Here is a 22,859-nt window from a genome sequence, read left to right as displayed (position 1 = left end):
GTATCAGATTTTGAGGAGGTTAGTGATTTGACATAGGAAACATTACCAAGCCTTATACCTCCTTACCATTGGATAAGACCGTAGTTGGAGTTGGAGTTGGAGTTGGAGTTGTCATGGTGTTTGTCGGGCCATCTGCTGTTAGTGAAAATCAGAATACACATTTCAGAAACAATTCAAAGATAATTAATTGAAGCTGAACTCATGGCAAAGCACTACATAGGTGAAATGCAATGCAAATATATTTATGTTCATCAATATCTGAGATTTACACAATACTGCCACACGGCACAGTCCTGTATTCCTGGCTGGGGAAGGGGAGAACCCCTCTCTTTCTCTGTTGCCGTACTCTTTTACAGGTCCTACCAACACTGAAAGGTCAAGTAGTAGACAGATATTGGCACTGCAGCACAACTGATTGTCTCCCTCTCTGAGATCTCCTGTACAGAGGCCAGGGCAGCCATCAGAAATTTTTGGTCCCCTTACACAGCTTTAGGCCTAGGCCCCCCCCCGAGCCTGACCACCAACATTTCCCAGGGCTTGCCCACGGGCCATCCCACCGAATCCACACACCGCCACCTCACCTGTATGCACTCAGTGCCCCCTCACACCTGTATATATGTCAGCCCCCCACCTGTATATATGTCAGCCCCCCACCTGTATAAATATGTCAGCCCCACACATACACAAATCTGTAAACACACAAGCCCTGGCCCCTCCCTGAAGACAAACAGCCCCCCTCCCTTTCCTTCACAGCCCCTACTTGTGAAGGAAATCTTCCTACCTAGCCCCACCTCATTCTCACAAAGCTGACATGTTGCTGACACAGAGGATCACAGTACAGGCAGCTCACATGAGGGGTGTACATGCACATAGTAGCCAAAGGTGGCAGTAAAGAGCTTGATGTTTGAGCTCAGTGACACAGAGAGCAGCAGAAGCTCAGAGATTGTTTCTAGTACACAACACAGCTCCCATTCACCCGTTCTGCCATCTTCTGGCCCAGGTGGGCCCCTCAGGCCCCCGGGGCCCCTTACAGTAGTATCGGCTGTACCCCCCTGATGGCGGCCCTGACAGAGGCACATACCAAGCCTTATTTAGGTACTGCTTGCGTTTGATTATATATAAACACAGAGCTGCATTCATTTACACCTGCCTGGCGTTCAGCTTTACAGATAATTATGAATCTGGGGCTTTGCCAGGATGCATATTACAATATACAAGCATATGCTACCAGCCATCAGTAGTGTAACTGTCAAATGGTCCCCTTGGAAATGGGGAAAAAATATAGGTCATGGGTGCTCAACCTGTGGCCCTCCAACTATTACAGAACTGCAAGTCCCATGAGTCATTGCAAGGCTGACAGGTACAAGCATGACTCCCAAAGGCAGAGGCATGATGGAACTTGTAATTTTGCAACAGCTATAGGGCCACTAGTTGAGCACCCATGGGCTAACTAAACAAGTACTGTATTCATTTAACAGGTTTTTATGTTCCTGGAATGCCAGCTGAAAAACATTCCTAGGAGAAAAACGCTAAGGGAAAAGAACAGTACGCCATAGAAGCTAATCAGAATCAGGCTAGTGCAAGGTGGGTTGCGATTGGTCACTAAGGGTACTAAACGTCCCCCTTGATCTAAACTGTTTGTGTAAAACAATAAATAAATAAAAAAAAGCATTCTTCTAGTATATGATTTCACAAAAACTTACAGCAGCTGTACAGGGAATTGATTTTTGTGATGTCCAAACTACTCAGGCCAAACCTCTGTCCAAAACTGACACCGTTGTCGGGAATAGCTTGCAGTGTAGGCATGCCATTTTTGCTGAAGCTATACCTGTGAGGAGAAAACCGGTAATGAGTGACAAGTTTAAAATGTCCGGCTGTAGACATTCAACTATTTATTTTACACAATAGTAACAATCCTAAACAGTAAAAATGCCTTAAAACAATCTTTTACTTACCTCTCTAGCTGCGGGTATTATGAAGTAATTCATAGTCCCAAAACTGCTTGATCACCATGTATATTTTGTGAATGTTTTTTCTACAGAGAGACATTCAGGTCGTCGCTCCACTTCCAATTTTTTTTTTAATTGGAATGAATTAGAGAAGTTTAAAAGCATTTAAAATCCATCAGCCAACAGTCATTGGCTTAGATTTTAAACTTATATGTTGAATTGTCACATAAAGAACATTGGAAGCTAAAGGTATGTGGAATGTATCTGTGGAAAAACGTTCACAAAATATTCTTGGTGATCAAGTAGTTTTGGGTCTATGAATTACCTCTTAATACCTGCAGCTAGAGATGCTGGATTGAAGCAGGTGAGCGCCAAGATCTATCGCTGTGCTGCTGATGGAAATAGCTGTGTCTTTGACTCCTCTTTTGGATGTGACCTGATTTTTTCCCCTTCCTCCGGGGGTAAAGACTACCAGTGCAATGCATTTTTGTTGCCATTTTATGAACATACCTAGGAACTTCCTGGTTTTCACCCAGAGATTCTGGGTTTTCACCTAGGCTTTTATCTCTATGGGGGCCGGCATAGTTGTTCAGTTGTTTACTGAGTGACCGTAGAGTCATTCCTGCAAGGCAGAGCAGGAAATGGATAACTGCTGGAGTTAGGATTCTGTTCTCACCTCTGTCCATTGGAAGACTACTTGGGGTGGAAGAGAACGGTAAGGGAGGTGCCCACTGAGAACAGACCTCCTTAAAGGAGTTGTAAAGGAATTTTTTTTTTTTGCTGAAATGACTGTTTACAGGGTATAGATACATAATAGTTAACTTATTCCTTTTAAAATTGATTACAAATAGATAGAAATCAATCATATAATGTACCTCTAGTTTCGTTTTTGCATCTAGTTTTGTTTTTGCATGTTATCCTGCCTCTGTGCATGTACAGAGCCATAGAGCAGTGATGGTTTGGAAAATTAAACTAGAATTTCCCAGTACTGTGGTCATCAGGAAACAGACAACCAGGAAGTGTCCAGAACAGAGAAGAATTACAGCAACATCATAGCAAAAACGAACAATGAGGATGAGAAAAATAAATTTCTTTAGTGACCCTTTAATACAGATAACACTGGGGTATGATGGCAGACTACCTCTCTTCCTGTCTCAACTTTTCATGTGACATCACATGGCCAGAGACAGAAAAAGGAGCCATCTTCATTCTTTGGTGGGCTCATAGTGATTGGGACTTAAAGGGGAGAGGGGATCTTTAAGTTTATACCTCCTTCACTTCCCTCGATGTACTCACAGTTCAGACCTCTTAAGCCGCGTACACACGATCAGTCCATCCGATGAGAACGGACCGATGGACCGCTTTCATCGGTTAACCGATGAAGCTGACTGATGGTCCGTCGCGCCTACACACCATCGGTTAAAAAATCGATCGTGTCAGAACTCGGTGACGTTAAACACAATGACGTGCTGAAAAAAACTAAGTTCAATGCTTCCAAGCATGCGTCGACTTGATTCTGAGAATGCGTGGATTTTTAACCGATGGTTGTGCGTTCTAACGATCGGTTTTGACCTATCGGTTAGGAATCCATTGGTTAATTTAAAGCAAGTTGGCTTTTTTTTAACCGATGGTTAAATAACCTATGGGGTCCACACACGATCGGTTTTGACCGATGAAAACGGTCTATCAGACTGTTGTCCTCTGTTTAACCTATCGTGTGTACGAGGCCTAAAGCCTCGTTCACACGGTATGTTTGTTGGTCAACCAAGCGTCTTTTTTTGTCAAAAGGGCATGTGCCAGGATCTTGTCTTACATACTAACGGTACACAATTGCCGTGCCACAAACACGAACGTAGTGACGTGCTACGAGGAATTTCAGCATTTGAGCACCACCCTTTAAGCCCCTTCTGCTAATTTCATGTTTAGTGAGCATTGATTCTGAGCATGTGTGTTTTTGTACTTTCGACTTTTGTGTGACGAATTTGTCTACTGACTATACGAAAATCAAACAGACCGTTGTCTGCCGAAAATTTGTCTAGTTTGTCATCCAACATTTGTTGGCCGAAAGTTGGACAACAATTGTCAAAAGGAGCGTACTAACGGTCAGATTTTAGGACAACAGTCTGTTAACAGACAATCCCCTGCCAACAATCATATCATGTGTACAAGGCTTAAGAATGCATCAGACCTCCCTACGGCCACCCAGAGCCCCCTTGTTCAATAAATCCCACATAATCTAGATACAGTCTTTTTCTTAATCCCACTGATGCCTTGAACTGACACCATAGCAAGTTTTCTTCTCACTGACACATGGCCATTTTTTCTTCACCTCCTCACACCAGGACCAGATCATACCTTCCTTCAGCACAACTGGCCCCCATATTTTACTGTAGGACAGTATGGGTCACGGCTATTAAACTTTAGTTTAATGCAGTATGCCAAAAACGTTTACATGCTGCAATCATTACATACAGCGTGCTGCTGTTAGATCTACCCTATTCTTCATCCCCTGTACCACATTCTCTGGCCCACTGATTTAGATAGGATCCCAATTATGTTTATTAAGAACATTGCTTAGTTCCCTCAGTGCAAACAGAAAGAACTGTAAGATACATTTTTTTTTTTTGGAATGGGCAGTCCATTGTAAGCGTTAGTACTGCTTAGTACAGTGTGTTTCTCAACCCCAGTCCTCAAGGTGCCCCAACAGGTCATGTTTTCAGGCTCTTTTCAGGCTCTTCATTTTGTTGCCCAGGTAATTTGATCAGTTTCGTTGCCTTAGTAATTACCACAGCCATTTCATCTGAGGGAAATCCTGAAAACATGACCTGTTGAGGCGCCTTGAGGATTGGTGTTGAGAAACTACTGGCTTAGTATGATGCAGAGAGAGTGATCTGCTTTCTATTCCAGATGAGACTGGTACACACTCAGCATGTTGAGTAAAAAAAAAAACTGACAGCTCCGGTCAGAGCCGCTTTACTAATAGTCTGAAGTTAGTACAGCGATCTTTCCCACTGAGCTGTTGTGGTCTGACAGGGGGACGGCCCTCCCACCAGAACACTCCAGTCTGCACTCTCAGTCATTGATTGAGAGCCGGTTGGCTGCTGGTTATCCAACAGAAGCCAGCAAAATGGCCGGCTTCTGTCAGACTGGTAGACATACACATGGGCCGAACGGACGTTTTTTATTAAACCGGTCAATGTCTCCTGACATTCGGCCGTGTGTATTAGACATAAGTTTCCAAATGTGCTAAAGAAAAACAGACTATGGGAAAAAAATTAATGGTGGGTTCTGTGTTACCTACATCCCCATTAAATACATTTTTTTTTTTTTTTGTAACAGGAAAGGGAAGAGGGGAAGGCAAATAAAAGGGATATAAAAGGGGGGGTAAGTTATAAATGGGTATTATGGCTTTTTAGATGCCTCAGATTTAAAAGAAAAACAATATTTTTTATTTTTTTGTAGGGAATGGTGTCGGGGTAATAGGAGTGATAAGTGATAAGTTATAAAGGGGTTAATGACTTTTTAGAAGCTTCTTATAAAAGGGGTTCCCCCTTTTTTTTTGGGGGGGGTGGTGGGAGAGAGCCGCGGGGGGTAAGTGAGGGCAAGGGGGATAATTTCCATTTTTTTCTTTTTTCTTTTTTATCGTTTTCTTCTTTCTTTTTTTTTTCGGGAGGGGGGTCTATAGAATATGGATAATGATGTTTATCGTTTTATAATTGGTTTTGATGTGTGATATATTGTTAAATGTAAGTGTTGTTGGAAAAATTAATAAAAATTTTGATAAAAAAAAAAAAAAGAATACATTTTTTCTAACTTATTGTTAGGTATCTGGATAGGATGTAATGAAAAATCTTCCCTGTGTGAACACAAGCCTCATCAACACTATATCAGTAAAATTTTCAGGGGTTAGACTTGCTGTCAGGTTAATACTGCCCCTTTAACAACCACTCTCTTTATTTTTTGCCCTACTGTCATAAAAAGAGGAAGTGAAATTATCCCAACAAGGTCACAGACAGACGTAAAAATTTAATAGAAGGAAATTGGTATAATGTGTAAAAAAAATAAATAAAAAAAATAAACACTTCTGTGCCTCATTAAGCTGCTCTCTGAAAGATAAATAAACCCTTCTAGTAAAAGTTGCCTAGAGCAAACTAGACTCACCTGGAATAATGCATGATGGAGCCATAGTCGTATTTGGTGAGATCCATGTTGTAGGTATCAGTCTTATTAAAAGCATATGCAAGGCCTAAAATGAAAGCCAAAACAGATATTCACATCAGTAACAAAAACACAATTATAGTAGTTATTAAATCTCTCTCTTTTTTTTTTTTAATGGAGCCAGTTTTTAGTTTTAGCACTGCCCTGCTTCAGATGACACTTTTTTAGTCTGGTCCACACTCTCCAAACCTACATCAATTTCACTGTGTGGTTTAAGCACCTTCCACACAGATGCCTGGACTCTACGTATCACCAAAGGACATCCTCAGTCCATACCGCCCAACATTTTGAGATGGGAATGAGGGACACCTATCAGCAAAAGTATGCAGGTATAGGAGACACCCCCTGCCACGCCCCTTAAATGAGAATTGTACAAAAAAACAAAACAAGATTGGTTAAACCCACAAGTGCCTTTTAACCACTACTATTCCTTTATATTGGCTTTTGGAATTTACAAATGCAACAATTTAGAATTTGGATGAAAGGTTTAGCACTGGGAAACACTTTTTGATAGATAAAAAGTGCATTTTCTATACAACAAATAGATCAGACCAAAATGAGGAACAAATGAGGAGGAATGAGGGACAGAGGGACATTGCTCCAAATCGGGGACAGTCCCTCCAAATCAGGGACAGTTGGGAGCTAAGTCAGTCCCGATGAACATTTTAGTTGTTGTGTTTTGGTTCTGCCATTCCAGAGAGAATGAGAATATTAAAGAAACTAAGATCACCTGATCTCTCCTGAAGTCGAGGATAAGCCAATCAGAATTGAGCCTAACCTTCAGCAGAAATGGGACCAAGTGCCTAGACCAGTGATGGGGAACCTTGGCACCCCAGATGTTTTGGAACTACATTTCCCATGATGCTCATGCACTCTGTAGTGTATTTGAGCATCATGGGAAATGTAGTTCCAAAACATCTGGGGTGTTAAGATTTGCCATCACTGTTCCATCAGATATGTGGTCAGTCTTAAAAGGAAGCCTGTCAGCAGGATATCTAATGGATAAGGCAGGCACAGACACAACATTTTCAGAGTGTGATGTTCTAAATTTTGTAATGTGACACAAATTAGTTCTAGAAAGTTAACTAAAGTGTTCATTGGTTGCATGTAGAGATTCCAACAGTGGACCTCAATAAAGGCAATCTGTGATTTGGGCCATACTGATCCAATGGCTTCAGTGCTTCAGCTGAAAATCCCGCAAGATGGCTGTATTTACATACCGTCTTGGATGTTATTCCACAGGACATTCACATAGCCATCTCTGTCGTTCCTCATATGCTCATGGTGGAGACCTAGGGCATGTAGGGATTCGTGGATGGCGATTCCTTTCGATACACAGCCTGATGAATCCAAAGAGACAGTCTGTTGACCTCCGATTCTTCCAACCATAGACCAGCATCTGAAAAAAAATATGCAGCTGTAGTCTGAAACCTAGAGGATGGCAGTGAGATGGAATACAATCTCAATATAATGAATACATATTAGACCCCACTCAAGGGCTAATTTTTGACAATTCCCCATGCCTGGAAACTACAGTAGTGTAAAAAGTGGGAGACTTCATTATGCACTAAACATTGGGAGTTGCTTAAAGAGGCGAGTCTAAATTAACTTACATGGCATTGAATGAGGCAGTGCTGAACAGGGAATTTATCGCACAGTATCTGTACAATGGATGGGCCAGTGGCCAACATTAGACATTGGGGCACATGTTCAGAGGTCAGTGGTGCTTAGTACTGACCTCCAAACTTTGTCACCTACTACTGACTCCATAACTCTGCATCTCTTACTCCTGACCCCTGAATGCTGCTTCACTTACTCCTGAACTTTGCACCACTTACTACTGAACACGGAACTCTATATCACTTACTACAGAGTTCAGGGGTCAATAGTGACAGAGTACAGAGGTTAGTAGTAAGTAACAGATCTCAACACAGTTACAGCACAAAAGGCGGACCTTAACTGTTTTCCCACACTTGTTGTGCAATGTGTGAGGGCACAGTGGGCCTCACTTCCCTTGAGGCCTGTGTTTCCCCCGCACACATGGAGGATACACCACTTGACCTCACTCCAAGGGGATGAATAGAACAACAGGGAAGCTCATCAATCATACGTTCATTCAATGGAAAGAACTGCTATTAAAATGTTGTTTTGCCCTGCATGGGCATATTTGGACACGTTTTTCATTACATACCCATTCTTAGGTTGATAGCTAAGGTAATCGACCTCTGATGTCTGCTTGATATAACGGATACATGTGAGGCTTTCGATGTCCTTCATTGCAGACTGTATTACTTGTGATTCAGAGTCACCTGTAGAAGATATAGATGAATATATAACTAAAACAGACTTTATTATTTTCTCAGTGTACATTTATTTAAATGGAAGTGATAGAAAAATAAATAAATAAAATAAACGGAAGTGATAGCTTTATGTATTTTTCACTTTGCAGTATCGTAAAGGAAGGACTATTTGGGTTCACTTTGGACTGGTCTGCCAAGCTGGTTAACTATCAGATTTGAGATCTAGCAACAGTGCATCACTGTGCCATAGATTCACCCTTTTAAAGTGACCCTTCAGATATCCCACTAACTGAATCAGCTTTGACACATTGGTCTACACACTCCATGAGACAGCTTGCAAACACGTTAACCATCAACCTCAATGTGTGCACACATTAGGAGGCTACCCCACCAAACACAAACCTATGCTGAGTGTTGGTCAAAGCTGATCCTATGAGTGGGGTATTTAAAGGGTCTTGTAAAAGAAGGGCTGCATTGATTGCAAGATCTGCATTGATTGCAAGAACCCAGAAATGAATGTGTAATGTTCCCATTACAAAGCCAGAAATGAATGTGTGATGTTCCCATTACAGAGCCCAGAAATGGATGTCTGATGTTCCCATTACAGAAACCAGAAATGGATGTCTGATGTTCCCATTACAGAGTCCAGAAATGGATGTCTGATGTTCCCATTACAGAGCCCAGAAATGGATGTCTGATATTCCCATTACAGTGCCCAGAAATGGATGTCTGATGTTCCCATTACAGAGCCCAGAAATGGATGTCTGATGTTCCCATTACAGAGCCCAGAAATGGAAGTCTGAAGTTCCTATTACAGAGCCCAGAAATGGATGTCTGATGTTCCCATTACAGAGCCCAGAAATGGATGTCTGATGTTCCCATTACAGTGCCCAGAAATGGATGTCTGATGTTCCCATTACAGAGCCCAGAAATGGAAGTCTGAAGTTCCTATTACAGAGCCCAGAAATGGATGTCTGATGTTCCCATTACAGAGCCCAGAAATGGATGTCTGATGTTCCCATTACAGAGCCCAGAAATGGATGTCTGATGTTCCCATTGCAGAGCCCAGAAATGGAAGTCTGAAGTTCCCATTACAGAGCCCAGAAATGGATTCCCCAGTTGCTACCACAATGATAAACAGAGTACAGTGTATAAAACAATAATTTTGCGCTTCTTTTCCCGCTTCCATTGCTTTATGTGTTCCATATCTAGCACAAAAAAAAGGAACTCCCACACAGAATCAGAAACCATTGTATTCAAGGGGAACTTGACTCTCCGGTCAGCAGGGTGGGCATTTATGCTGGTGATCTGCAATTACCATTGAACGAGATCCATTGCTTTAAAGACCAAATTAGTTTGAACTGCGTGGCTGGAGTGACATCCTTAATCATACGCTGTTAATGCTCCCCTGTCATAAGGGATCATGGTGAGTCGGTAAGGAGCCACTTTTTATTGATTGGTAGAGGATTTGTCACCTTTTTTTGGACACGTTTATCATCAGAAGTTGGATTTTGGCACAGAGCACAGGTGTATAGCATCCACTTATTGAGCACTTATAGACTATATTTTTTATTTGATTGATTTAATTTGAACATTTATTTTGATTTTTAAAATTTTAATCATTGGTTATAATCATTGGTTCACTGATTGGTATGAGATTGCTTAAAGTGGCAACTAATCCCCTCTTTTTTGACATATTAGTGATACCACACTATATGCCACTTTTCACAATTTATATCACTTATTTTGTTTTAGAATTTTTTGGTAAATTTAACTTTCTGTGATTCTTTTAATTAAGTTTATCACATGATTAAGTTTTAGCGCGATTTATTTATTTTTTATTATTTAGTTTTTCGTACTAATTGTTTACATGATAATCGCAGCTCTCAAATTGGTCAGACTGTAATTGCGTTACTGCCGTTTTCCTTTCTTTAGCATTTAGCGCAGTTTATTTCCATTTTTCCATTCAAGGGGAACTGGCCGACTTTGTATAATTAGGCTGTATCTGTTCTGTAGTATATGTCAATAGGTTCTCCACGTAGAGCTAACCATGGAGCCTAAAAGTTAAGATTTGCATATCTTGGTCCACTGTCCTATAAGTAGGAATAAAGGGCCAGATTCTCAAAAGAGATACGACGGCGTATCTCCTGATACGCTGTCGTATCTCTGTGTTACGGCCGTCCTAACTATGCGACTGATTCATAGAATCAGTTACGAATAGCTAGCCCTAAGATCCGACAGGTGTAATTGAATTACACTGTCGGATCTTAAGGATGCAATTCTAGGTGGCGAGGCCATTGCGGTCGGCGTAGAATATGCAAATGACTACTTACGGCGATTCCCGAACGTCCGCGCTGCCGGTCGATCTAACTTTACGTCGTTTCCGTCGAGTTACGCCGCGTAAAATTAGGGCTGAGCCCTAGTTGTTTTAAGCCATGTTAAGTATGGCCGTCGTTCCCGCGTCGAAATTTAAAAAACAACGTCGTTTGCGTAAGTCGTCCGTGAATGGCGCTGGACGCCATTTACGTTAACGTCTAAACAAATGACGTCCGTGCGACGTCATTTAGCGCAATGCACGTCGGGGACGTTACGGGAACGCGCCTAATTTAAATGGTGCCCGCCCCATTTGAATGGGGCGGGCTTGCGTCGAACGCATTTACGTTACACCGCCGCAAGTTTACAGGTAAGAGTTTTGAGAATCAGGCACTTACGCTGTAAACCTGCGGCGGTGTAACGTAAATGGGATACGTTACTCTGCCGTGGTGTAACGTAATTCTATGTGAATCTGGCCCAAAGTGCTTTTTTTTTAAGGTTTATATTGTATGTGATGACACACTTTGTTTTACTTCTTGTAATTTAAAGGAAGGCTTTTTTGTTTCTTCCAATCTACATCACCATCTACAATCGGCTATTCTAGCTCACTCGTGTCTCAAGTGCACCCCCTCCCAGACACTGCAGCTCACAGTTAAAGGGTTTGTAATGGAAATTTTATTTTTATCTTAAAAGCTTCGTTTACCTTAATGCAGTGCTGTTTTCATGTCCTCATTGTTCGTTTTTGCTCTCAAGTTGCTGTAATTCTTCTCTGATCTCCACACTTCCTGGTTGTCTGTTTCCTGATAACCACAGTGCTGGGAGCTTTCTCTCTATGGTCACTAACTTCAAGGAGGTGTGATTACTGTGTGTCTAAAACCCCACAGCACCAATCAGTTTCGTTTTCCAAACCATCACTGCCCTGTATTGGCTCTGTGGCTCTGTACAGCGGAGAGGCAGAAAACAGCATGCAAAAACGAAACTAGAGACTACAGGTACATTATATGATTGATTTTTCTCTATTTTCAATCGTTTTTAAAAGGAATCAGTTAACTATTATGTCTCTATACCCTGTAAACAGTAATTTCAGCATAACATTTTTTTTTATTTACAACTCCTTTAAGGAAAAGCGAAGTTCAAATGTGCTTACAAATAAATGCTGTAGCACTTTTTTTTTAATGGGAAGCTATAGTTCTACTTCAAATAACTTTCAATACGTAGTTACTGCTGTACCACTTATGACAACAGTCTTTCAATACATGTTGACATTATTAACCACCAAGTTGATAGAGTTGTATTCTTCTCTGTAAGACTGCAATAGCCATTTTATGCATTATGCAATACTTTTTAAAAGTGGATCGGTCATTAAAAAATTTGTTCTCAATCAGTAAGACAAGCAACATTGCCAAATCATTACCCATGAAGGTCTTTTGACAAAATTCCACTTCAACATGGATAGAAAAAAAGTACTTACTGTAGTCGCTGGATATAACGTATGGAATATAAACTTTTCCATCGTAGGATTTTCCCCACAGGCAGATGTCCTTGGGGCATCCATTACCAGCCCTTTTATGACTGTAAGCGATGTCCAAATCCCCAACGACATATTCCCCAAAGACTATTGGTCCTAAAAGAATAAATATACAGCGTTTGTTAAAGGAAGCGGGATTGTGTCATCTGATCCAAAATGCTGCCCCCAAAATATCAAGTTATCACATTCATACATACATGTACACTAAAGTGTCTTTTTTAGGGTTATAATGTAAAAAAACCAAAAAAAAAACACATAAGGGTTTTCATTGGTAGCCTCCATGCTCCTCCCTAGAGTCATCAGAACTAGGGCCCATATTGGAAGATTTTCACTCTAGTCCTTTTCTGGGGACAACACAAACTCAGTGGGGTAGATTCAGGTACAGCTGCGCGCTCCTTACGGAGGCGCAGTGTACCCTTTTTACCCTGCGCCTACGCAAATTATTTGCGCTACGCTTCATTCATGAAGCAGTAGCCACGTAATTTGCGTGGGCGCTCCTCAAAAATGCCCTGCGTAAGGGCGCCTAATGTAAATGATCCCGTAGGGGGCGGGAATCATTTAAATTAGGCGCGTTCCCGCGCCGAGCGTAGAGCGCATGCTCCGTCGGGAAACTTTCCCGACGTGCATTGCGGTAAATGACGTCGCAAGGACGTCATTTGCTTCAAAGTGAACGTGAATGGCGTCCAGCGCCATTCACGATTCACTTACGCAAACTACGTAAATTTCAAATTTCGCGACGCGGGAACGACGGGTATCCTTAGCATTGGCTGCCCCTGCTTTTAGCATGTGCAGCCTTACGCGAAACCCGACATACGCAAACGACGTAAATTGCGTAGGCAGGGCTCGCGTAACGTTGTGAATCGGCGATAAGTATGCAATTTGCATACTATATGCTGACCACAACGGGAACGCCACCTAGCGGCCTGCGTAAGAATGCAGCCTAAGATATGAGGGCATAAGAGCCTTATGCCACGCATATCTTAGGCTGCAGTCGGCGTAACGAGCTCTCTGAATCAGGAGAAGTCGTTACGCCGGGGCAAGTAAGCAATTGCGCTGCGTAACTATGGTTACGCAGGCTCAATTGCTCTTTGAATCTGGGCCAGTGTTTTTTTTTTTTCACTTTCAGTGATAAAGGTAAACAGGACAAATATAGCACTGATTACTGTATACATGTGAATGGTCCAAAAATAGTGTCAAAAGTGTCTGAAATGCCCGCCGCAATATCACAGTCACGATAAAAATCACAGATCGCCGCCATTAATCTATCCCCTATTTTGTAGACGCTATGGGCCAGATTCTGAAAGGACTTACGACGGCGCAGCGCCATCGTAAGTCCTAATCCGACCCGTCGTATCTATGCGCCTGACTCTTAGAATCAGTTACGCATAGATATCCATTAGATCCGACAGGCGTAAGTCTCTTACGCCGTCGGATCTTAACTGCATTTTTTTTGACCGCTAGGTGGCGCTTCCGTCGCATTCCGCGTCGAGTATGCAAATTAGCTAGATACGCGAATTACCGAACGTACGCGCGGCCGACGCAGTAAAGTTACGACGTTTATGTTAGGCTTTTCCCGGCGTATACTTGCCCCTGCTATATGAGGCATAAGAGCGGCGTAGCAATGTTAAGTATGGCCGTCCTTCCCGCGTCGAAATTTGAAAAAGTTACGTCGTTTGCGTAAGTCGTCCATGAATGGGGCTGGACGTCATTTACGTTCACGTCGAAACCAATGACGTCCTTGCGGCGTACTTTGGAGCAATGCACACTGGGAAATTCCACGGACGGCGCATGCGCCGTTCCGCAAAAACGTCAATCACATCAGGTCACAGTAGTTACGCATAAAACACGCCCCCCTGATCCAAATTTGAATTAGGTGGGCTACGCCGCCGCAACTTACGGAGCAAGTGCTTTGAGAATACAGCACTTGCGGAGGCGTAACGTAAAGCGGATACGTTACGCCCGCACAAAATTACGCCGCTGACTGAGTATCTGGCCCTATAACTTTTGCGCAAACCAATCAATATACGTTTGTTGCAATTTTTTTTACCAAAAATGTGTAGAAGAATACATATCGGCCTAAACTGAGGAAAAAATGTGTTTAAAAAAATAAATACAAATTTGAATATGTATTATAGCAAAAAGTAACAAATATTGTGTTTTTTTCAAAATTGTCGCTCTATCTCTATTTTTGTTTATAGCGCAAGAAATAAAATCCGCAGAGGTGATCAAATACCACCAATAGAAAGCTCTATTTGTGGGGAAAAAATTGGGAACAGTGTTGCATGACCGCGCAATTGTCATTCAAAGAGTGACAGCGCTTGTGTTTAATGGGCATGGAGGAGGAGGGAGGAGGTGGACAGTCATTTACCACTGTTTATACACCCACATGTGTTACTCTATAGCAGTGATGGCAAACCTCGGCACCCCAGATGTTTTGGAACTACATTTCTCATGATGCTCAACTACACTGCAGAGTTCATGAGCATCATGGGAAATTTAGTTCCAAAACATCTGGGGTGCCAAGGTTTGCCATCACTGCTCTATAGTCATAAGGGCTGCTCAGATGTGATAGAGAGGATATTCTCATCATAGAAACTCACTGAAAACAGAGCATGTGCAGAGCTGCCAACACTACTCTTCAAAATCCCTAGCTGAATTGGGGACATGGACAGAAGGTGGAGATAGAGAGCAGCAGGATCAACCAGATTTTTTGCAGAATACAGAAAACAAATCGCATAGTGCCTCTGTATGACCAGCGCATAATACACCATTTATTCATAGTTTTGTATGATGAGGATTTAGTGACTTTAAGATTAACATATACTTTGTTATATAGGACTGGAATGCATTCTAGCTCAAAACCTTACCTTTATTATTGGCTTCATAAATCAGATCGGTCACAGTTCTATCGTCTGTTGTGGCACCTGAAAATGAAGAGAAATACAGTGTAAAGCTTACATGGGTTACTATTATACAGTATATATATATATATACTAGGGGTGCAACGTGACCGATCCGTGATCCAAACGGGCAGACCTGTTCGGATCGGCACAGAATACGATCCGCGGAGCGCACCGTGGCCTTAGGAAAGGCCGTGGCTTCGGCCTAGCTCCGGAGCGGTCGGCCATCTTGGTACACCCAGCGGCAGGGCGCGCTGACGTCATCTCCCTCTGCTCGTGGATCTTCTATTCTGCATCTGCAAGAGCGCGTACTGTCTGCAAGTTCTGCAACCGAGTACAGTGAGTTGAATGTTGGCTATTTATTACAGTGGGAAAAATGGCTATTATTACAGTGTTACTGTTTACTAGTGTGGGGGCAATGTTGGACTGGTCTGGAACAGTGATGGTGATGACGAGTGGGGGACAATGGTGGACATTACAGTGCAAGTACAGTGAGTTGGATGTTGGACTGGCTATTATATTACAGTGATTACTAGTGTGGGGGCAATGTTGGACTGGAACAGTGATGGTGATGACGAGTGGGGGACAATCGTGGACATTACAGTGACGAGTGGGGGGCAATGGTGGACATTACCATATAGAGCCATTGGCCCAGCTAGAGCCCAGACTTGAATCCGAGTTTTTTTCATAAATCATTTTTTTTTTTTTTTGCTGATCCGAAAATGAACCGATCCGTGACTCCTGATTCGAGGATCGATCCGATCCGTGAGTTTTTTGATCCGTTGCACACCTAATATATACACAGTATATTATATGCCTGGCTTTTGTTTGGATGTAATGGTCGTGCAGAGATAGATAAGTAATAACCAAAGTGGACTAATAGAAAAATACTGTAAGAAGGGTAAAGCCCTGTACACACGATCAGAATTTCTGATGCAAAAAGTCAGACGGACTTTTTCCATCGGAAATTCGGACCGTGTGTATGCCCCATTGGACTTTTTTCTGAGGAATTCCATCGGAGATTAGATAGAGAACATGTTCTCTTATACTCCGATGGAATTCCGATGTTAGTTTGGTCGGGCAAAAGCCTGATCGTAGGGAGCTGCGGTGGCTCAACGCGATTGGCACTGCGCTGACAAGCCATTCACCTCTGCAGCTAGGGGTTCGGATCCCGGTCTGGGCTACATGTAAATTGAGTTTGGTGGTCTCAGCCCGGCTCCTGGTGGGTGTGCTATGCGAGGTAAGCCTGCGCTTAGTACGCCCACCCCCTCCCACAAAAAAACACCACACTTACACGCACTCGAAATTGGGTTAACATGCAGGCACTTTGACCACGTGGTCTCTAAAAAAGAGAGGCGAAGGACTAACGGGGCTGGTTGAGCGGGCTAGATCCTCTCACTCCCTTATAGGGAGTCCCTCTGCCCCGTTGGGCTTCAAAGTGGAGCAGATAGGGCGGGCTGTGTGGGAGGACCCCCTCACACACCCGCCATTGCCACCCGGGGCATGGAGAAAGGTGGCAGATTGCCACCTTGGGGGAGGCCTGCCTACTCCCAACTCCTGCAGTCCGGCTCCTCTCTCGAGTACACGCACAAAATACACTTAAAAAAAAAAAAAAAAAAAAGCCTGATCGTGTGTATGGGGCATAACACTGTACTCACCCTACCCTCTGAACAATTGCATTTATTTTGTGAAAACTCAATATAGGGAAATTGGGGGGGGGGGGGGTCTCATTTTCACAAATAATTTTTTTCTAGTTGATGTAACTGGAGGGATGGCAGAGGTGTCGTTTGCCAACATACTTTGCCCTAAGCGTTGCCCTTGTTGACATCTTAAATTCGGAAGCTATGCACCATTTGTCTAGCTAGCTGTATAAAAGATGATCAGCCATGTAATGCAAGGTTGTCCATTCATTCACAGAGGCTTGTTTATTGACAGGTTTTCACCTAAACGAGTATGTTTGGATCCTCAAAAGCCTCATACACACAATCAGACTTCCATCTGACTTTTCTGTGGATTTTTGGTCCGAAGGGGCATTGGCTGTAAACTTGTTCTGCATACAGACAGCAGAACATTTTCAGCCAACATACACCAAACTACGTGGTTTTTCAGCTCTTTAGCACCACCCTTTGGGAAGCTTCTGCTATTGTTGTCTGATGGTTAGCATTGGTTCGGGGCATGCGTGTTTGGACTTTGGATTTTAGTCCAACGGAACACATTTGTTGTCGGACAATTTGAGATCATGACCATTCAACATTTGTTGTTGGAAATTCCGACAACAATTGTCCGATGGAGCGTACAGACGGTCGGATTATCTGACAAAACACATCCATCGGACAATTGTTGTCGGAATATCCAATCTTGTGTATGGGCCTTTAAACCTGCAGTTCACCTAGAATAATCCAAAGATTGATAAAATCTAGGAATTATACCATCAGGCTATATACATATTCTGGTCTGTATACAGTTTTTTAATTGCATAATTTCATAACTGGACAAACCAATTGCCAATCAAGGCTGACCAACAGCTTACGTTTGTACAGAACTTTAATGCCTTGTACACACGACCGGAATTTCCAATGGAAAAAATCTGACACATTTTTTTAATCGGATATTCCGACCGTGTGTGTGCCCCATCGGAGTTTTTCCATTGGAAATTCCGAAGGACTTAGAAAGAAAAAAACACGCATGCTCAGAATCAAGTCGACGCATGCTCGGAAGTATTGAACTTCATTTTTCTCGGCTCGTCGTAGTGTTGTACGTCACCGCGTTTTGGACGGTCGGGATTTGGTGTAACAGTGTGTATGCAAGACAGCTTGAACAGAATTCCATCAGAAAAATCTGTCAGAGTTTATACAGAAGGAAATTCCGATCGTGTGTACGGGGCATAACTCTTAAAGGGTCACTAAAGGAATTTTTTTTTTTTGCTGAAATGACTGTTTACAGGGTATAGAGACATAATAGTTAACTGATTCCCTTTAAAAACGATTAAAAATAGATAAAAATCAATCATATAATGTACCTCCTAGTTTCAGTTTTGTTTTTGCATCTAGCTTCGTTTTTGCATGTTATTTGATGCCTCTGTGCTGGACAGACCCATAGAGCAGTATTGGTTTGGAAAACAAAACTAGAATCTCCCAGTACTGTGGTGATCAGGAAACAGACAACCAGGAAGTGTCCAGAACAGAGCAGAATTACAGCAACATCAGAGCAAAAACGACCAAAGAGGACATGAAAGCAGGACTGCAGTAAGGTAAAGGAAGCTATTTAGCTAAAAAAAAATGTTTCCTTTAGTGACCCTTTAAGCCTCGTACACACGATCAGTCCATCCAATGAAAACGGTCTGATGGACCGTTGTCATCGGTTAACCGATGAAGCTGACTGATGGTCCGTCGTGCCTACACACCATCAGTTAAAAAAACGATCGTGTCAGAACGTGGTGACGTAAAACACAACGACGTGCTGAAAAAAAACAAAGTTCAATGCTTCTAAGCATGCGTCGACTTGATTCTGAGCATGCATGGATTTTTAACCGATGGTTGTGCCTACTAACGATCGTTTTTTTTCCCATCGGTTAGGAATCCATCGGTTAAATTTAAAGAAAGTTGGCTTTTTTTTAACCGATGGTTAAATAAGCGATGGGGCCCACACACGATCCATCAGACCGTTGTCCTCTGGTTAACCTATCGTGTGTACGAGGCCTAAAGCCTCTTTTCAAAATCAGAAAATTCGTTTTTTTTTGTGGTCCGATGACACCACCATTGATTTTCGAAATCCGGCTGACCAAGCCTTCAATTTCACCTCATGATGCTACAGAAAATAATTTTTGTGGCCCGGAATCTTTTTTTTCCCCGGGAATTTTCTTTTCTTGCACATGTGCATTTCTTTTTCTATTACATTTCTCGCACGATTCTCCCATCATTGATTAGAAAATCGTTTGTCTTTCAAAACATTTCCAACATTTCTGATTCCCTAAATTTGACTGCTGCACAAAAAAATCGGCTGTTGCTGCAGCCCACTAATGATGCGATTTTCGTATGAAAATTCTTTCGAAATTCGAACCGTGTATGGCCGGCATTAGATCTTACCTTGTCTCTCCGTTTTCTCCAAAGTTTTTTGTAATTTCTGAAAAAAATAGACATACAATTCCATTAACAATGGTGGATGTTAGGAGGACAATAAGCAACACCTTATTAGCCAGATTCACAAAGAGTTACGCCGTCGTATCAGTAGATACGCCGTCGTAACTCGGAATCGAAGCCGTCGTATGTTTAAGTGTTTTCTCAAACTGAGATACACTTAAACCTAGCTAAGATACGCCGGCCTGCGCCGTCGTATCTTAGCTGTCTAGTTCCGCCGGCCGCTAGGGGCGTGAACGCTGATTTACGCCTAGAATACGTAAATCAGCGAGATACGCCGATTCACGAACGTACGCTTGCCAGTCGCAGTAAAGATTCCCAGCGTAAAGTTAGTCGAACAAATATTTGGCCTAGCCAATGTTAAGTATGGCAGTCGTTCCGCGTCGAAATTTGAAAAAATTTGAAACATTTACGTTGTTTGCGTAAGTCGTCCGTGAATGGGGCTGGACGTCATTTACGTTCACGTCGAAACCAATACGTCCTTGCGGCGTACTTTGGAGCAATGCACACTGGGATATGTCCACAGACAGCGCATGCGCCGTTCGTAAAAAACGTCAATCACGTCGGGTCACGACTCATTTACATAAAACACGCCCCCCCTCATTTGGATTGGGCGCGCTTACGCCGGCCTATTGACGCTACGCCGTCGTAACTTAGGAGCCAAGTGCTTTGTGAATACAGCACTTGCCTCACTTACTTACGGCGGCGTAGCGTATATGCGATACATTACGCAGCCTCAAAAGTAAGCCGCCCTACCTGAATCTGGCTATATGTATCAATTTGTCTAGTACGGATTACAGAATCATAGGAGCCGATGGCTGCTTTTGGCAAAACCTTCCACTATATTTCTATTTTCAAATTTTCATAAATGTTTAAATATCAATATTACTGAATAATAATCATGTTTGCTGTTCATATTGGCACAACAAAGATGACATTTCTTCCATTATGGGGCTTTCTACCTACCCAGCAAGAAGGATCAGAGTTTAGGTCCTTTGAATTCTGATGGGTGGGCATTATTCACGTAGGATAGAAAACTTTGTAATTAAATTAGTCCCGACTAGTAGCTAAAGACTAAAAAAAAAAAAAACAGGCAAGACTGTCGAAACTGATATTAAAAACAAAATGTTGGTCTAAATTCAGTGGAATTTAGTACAGTCATTTAGACAAGTCTTTCACCAGTATTCACAAACTTGTCAAGAGTTGTGGCATCCAGTGTTAATTTTGGCAGCAAATTTCGATTTAATTTTAATCTTATGCGTACGCACGACTGTTATTCATGTCATGAAAAAAAAAAAAACTTTTTTCTCGACGCGATTCTTGTCAAGCCTGCCTTGCATACACACCCGATCGTGAAAAAAATGCTCTAGCAAAGCACGGTGGCGTACAACTCGTACGACGGCACTATAAAGGGGAAGTTCCATTCGAATGGCGCCACCCTTTGGGCTGCTTATGCAAATTTACCGTCTCATAACTTGCTTCTGAGCATGCGCATTTTTTTCCCTGCTCGTTAAAGCGTACACACAAGCGTTTTTCACGACGTGAAAAATGACGAGTAAAAATAGAGCAGGCTCTACATTTTTAACGGACATTTTTCTCGACGAGAAAAATGCTCTGGAGCCTACACACGACCGGTTTTCACGACCAATTTTTAAAATGTAATTTTTCTCGTCGTGTGTATGCGGCATTAGTCTTAGGACTAAAATGCCATTTTAGTTTTAGTCCCATTTTAGACTTCTGCAATTGTTTTAGCTTTAGTCATATTTAATCGACTAAATCTCCAGTAGATTTTAGTCGACTGAAGCCTTGTACACACCATCAGTCCATCCGATGAGAACGGTCTGATGGACCGTTGTCATAGGTTAACCGATGAAGCTGACTGATGGTCCGTCGCGCCTACACACCATCGGGTTAAATAACCGATCGTGTCAGAACGTGGTGACGTTAAACACAACGACGTGCTGAAAAAAATATAGTTCAATGCTTCCAAGCATGCGTCGACTTGATTCTGAGCATGCGTGGATTTTTAACCGATGGTCGTGCCTACTAACAATCTTTTTTTTCCCATCGGTTAAGAATCCATCGGTTAAATTTGAAGCAAGTTGGCTTTTTTTTAACCGATGGTTAAATAACCTATGGGTCCCACACACGATCGGTTTTGACCGGGAGAAGCGGGGAGGACACCACAAAGGCCAAAGACGGACGCCGGACCGGACAAGGCTGCCGATGGACGCCGGGCAAGACACCGAAGAGGGACATTAAACTGTAAGTAATTTCCTTTTTTTTAGAAAATTTTCCTCCTAGAACTGGGTGCGCGCTATACGCCGGTGCGCGCTATACCCAGATAAATACGGTATTTATTTTTTTAATCCACAATTCTCCTTTAATGGAAATTAGAAGCTAGTTTTTGTCTTTTATTAATTGGATAATTACATTAGAAAACTGGAACTAACAGTAGAAACAGTAGACAGTAGAAATGATCAACAAGTTATGTATTTTTTTTATCAATTAGATAATTAAATAATTAGATGAGATCACTGTTAATTAATTGGACAATAGAAGCTATTTATAAAGCTAGTTATGTAAAAGAACTGCTTTGCTAGTAGATATTTTTGACTCATTGCACCAGCACTGGCAGTTTTAAGCAAATTCACTGAGATGTCTGTACCATATCCAGTAAAACCTTGGTTTGCGAGCATAATTCGTTCCAGAAACATGCTTGTAATCCAAAGCACTTGTATATCAAAGCATTTTTATTACAGGGTATAAAAGAGAAGAGAGGCACCTCGAAGTGTAGCAATACGTTTCTAAATGTTGTACCTTCATTACATGTAACCATATTGCTACACTTAGAGGATCCTCTCTTCTTTTTTATACTCAGTTGTGACATGACGCTACTCTTATATCAAGACATCGCTTGTATATCAAGGCAAAATTTATTAAAACATTTTGCTTGTCTTGCAAAAAGCTCTCAAACCAAGGTTTTACTGTATGTGAATTTAAGACTAGTTACCCCACTTTTCATGGATAAAAGACGCTTTGTTAGAATTTAGTACCATATTTACAGATTAGGTATTATTGCTACTATACATACAAAAAAACATCTTCATTGCATATATTAGATATGAATGAGTTTTATACTCACCTTATAAGGTAAAGCCAAGCAGACGCTGCACATGGCAGCAAGAAGTAGTAAGGTCCTCATCTTCCTAATGCTGCTCTGTAGAGACTCCTTCAGAGGGACTTCTGGTTTAGTACCTTAGCTCTAGCCTCCAATGTCCTCCTAAATATATATATACACCACTAGCCAATCCTGCTGGCCTCACCCTTCATTATACTTTGACATTCCTTATTATTACAAATTAGTTACACTATGCAAGGGAGGTACTGAATTCTCAATTATCACAATTATAAACACCATTTATGCATTGCTTCCCAACTTTTCAGGTTTCCTACCTTCCTTCTGTTCTGGTCAGTGGCGGCAGGTGCTCAAAATTTTTGGGGGGGTGAAAACA

At 42.1% G+C, this 22,859-nt stretch overlaps 1 protein-coding gene across 1 annotated transcript in view; it reads right to left on the bottom strand.

Annotated features, from left to right (window-relative positions):
* Window positions 1-22,593, bottom strand: part of LOC120930354 (high choriolytic enzyme 1-like) — a 28,278-nt gene extending 5,685 nt beyond the window's left edge. The window contains exons 1-9 of the mRNA XM_040341551.1: window positions 22,490-22,593; window positions 19,294-19,330; window positions 15,176-15,232; window positions 12,252-12,404; window positions 8,359-8,476; window positions 7,388-7,566; window positions 6,111-6,195; window positions 1,704-1,828; window positions 67-135 (exon numbers count right to left, since the gene is read on the bottom strand). Of these exons, the coding sequence (XP_040197485.1) occupies window positions 67-135; window positions 1,704-1,828; window positions 6,111-6,195; window positions 7,388-7,566; window positions 8,359-8,476; window positions 12,252-12,404; window positions 15,176-15,232; window positions 19,294-19,330; window positions 22,490-22,549 (883 nt within the window). The 5' untranslated portion in view covers window positions 22,550-22,593. The remainder of the gene's footprint in view (window positions 1-66; window positions 136-1,703; window positions 1,829-6,110; window positions 6,196-7,387; window positions 7,567-8,358; window positions 8,477-12,251; window positions 12,405-15,175; window positions 15,233-19,293; window positions 19,331-22,489) is intronic.
* Between the last annotated feature and the right edge of the window lie 266 nt (window positions 22,594-22,859).

This window comes from Rana temporaria, chromosome 3, assembly GCF_905171775.1.
Source record: "Rana temporaria chromosome 3, aRanTem1.1, whole genome shotgun sequence".
Classification (NCBI taxonomy): domain Eukaryota; kingdom Metazoa; phylum Chordata; class Amphibia; order Anura; family Ranidae; genus Rana; species Rana temporaria.
Note: the sequence above shows the minus strand (reverse complement) of the source record. Positions and strands in the feature narration are given on the sequence as shown.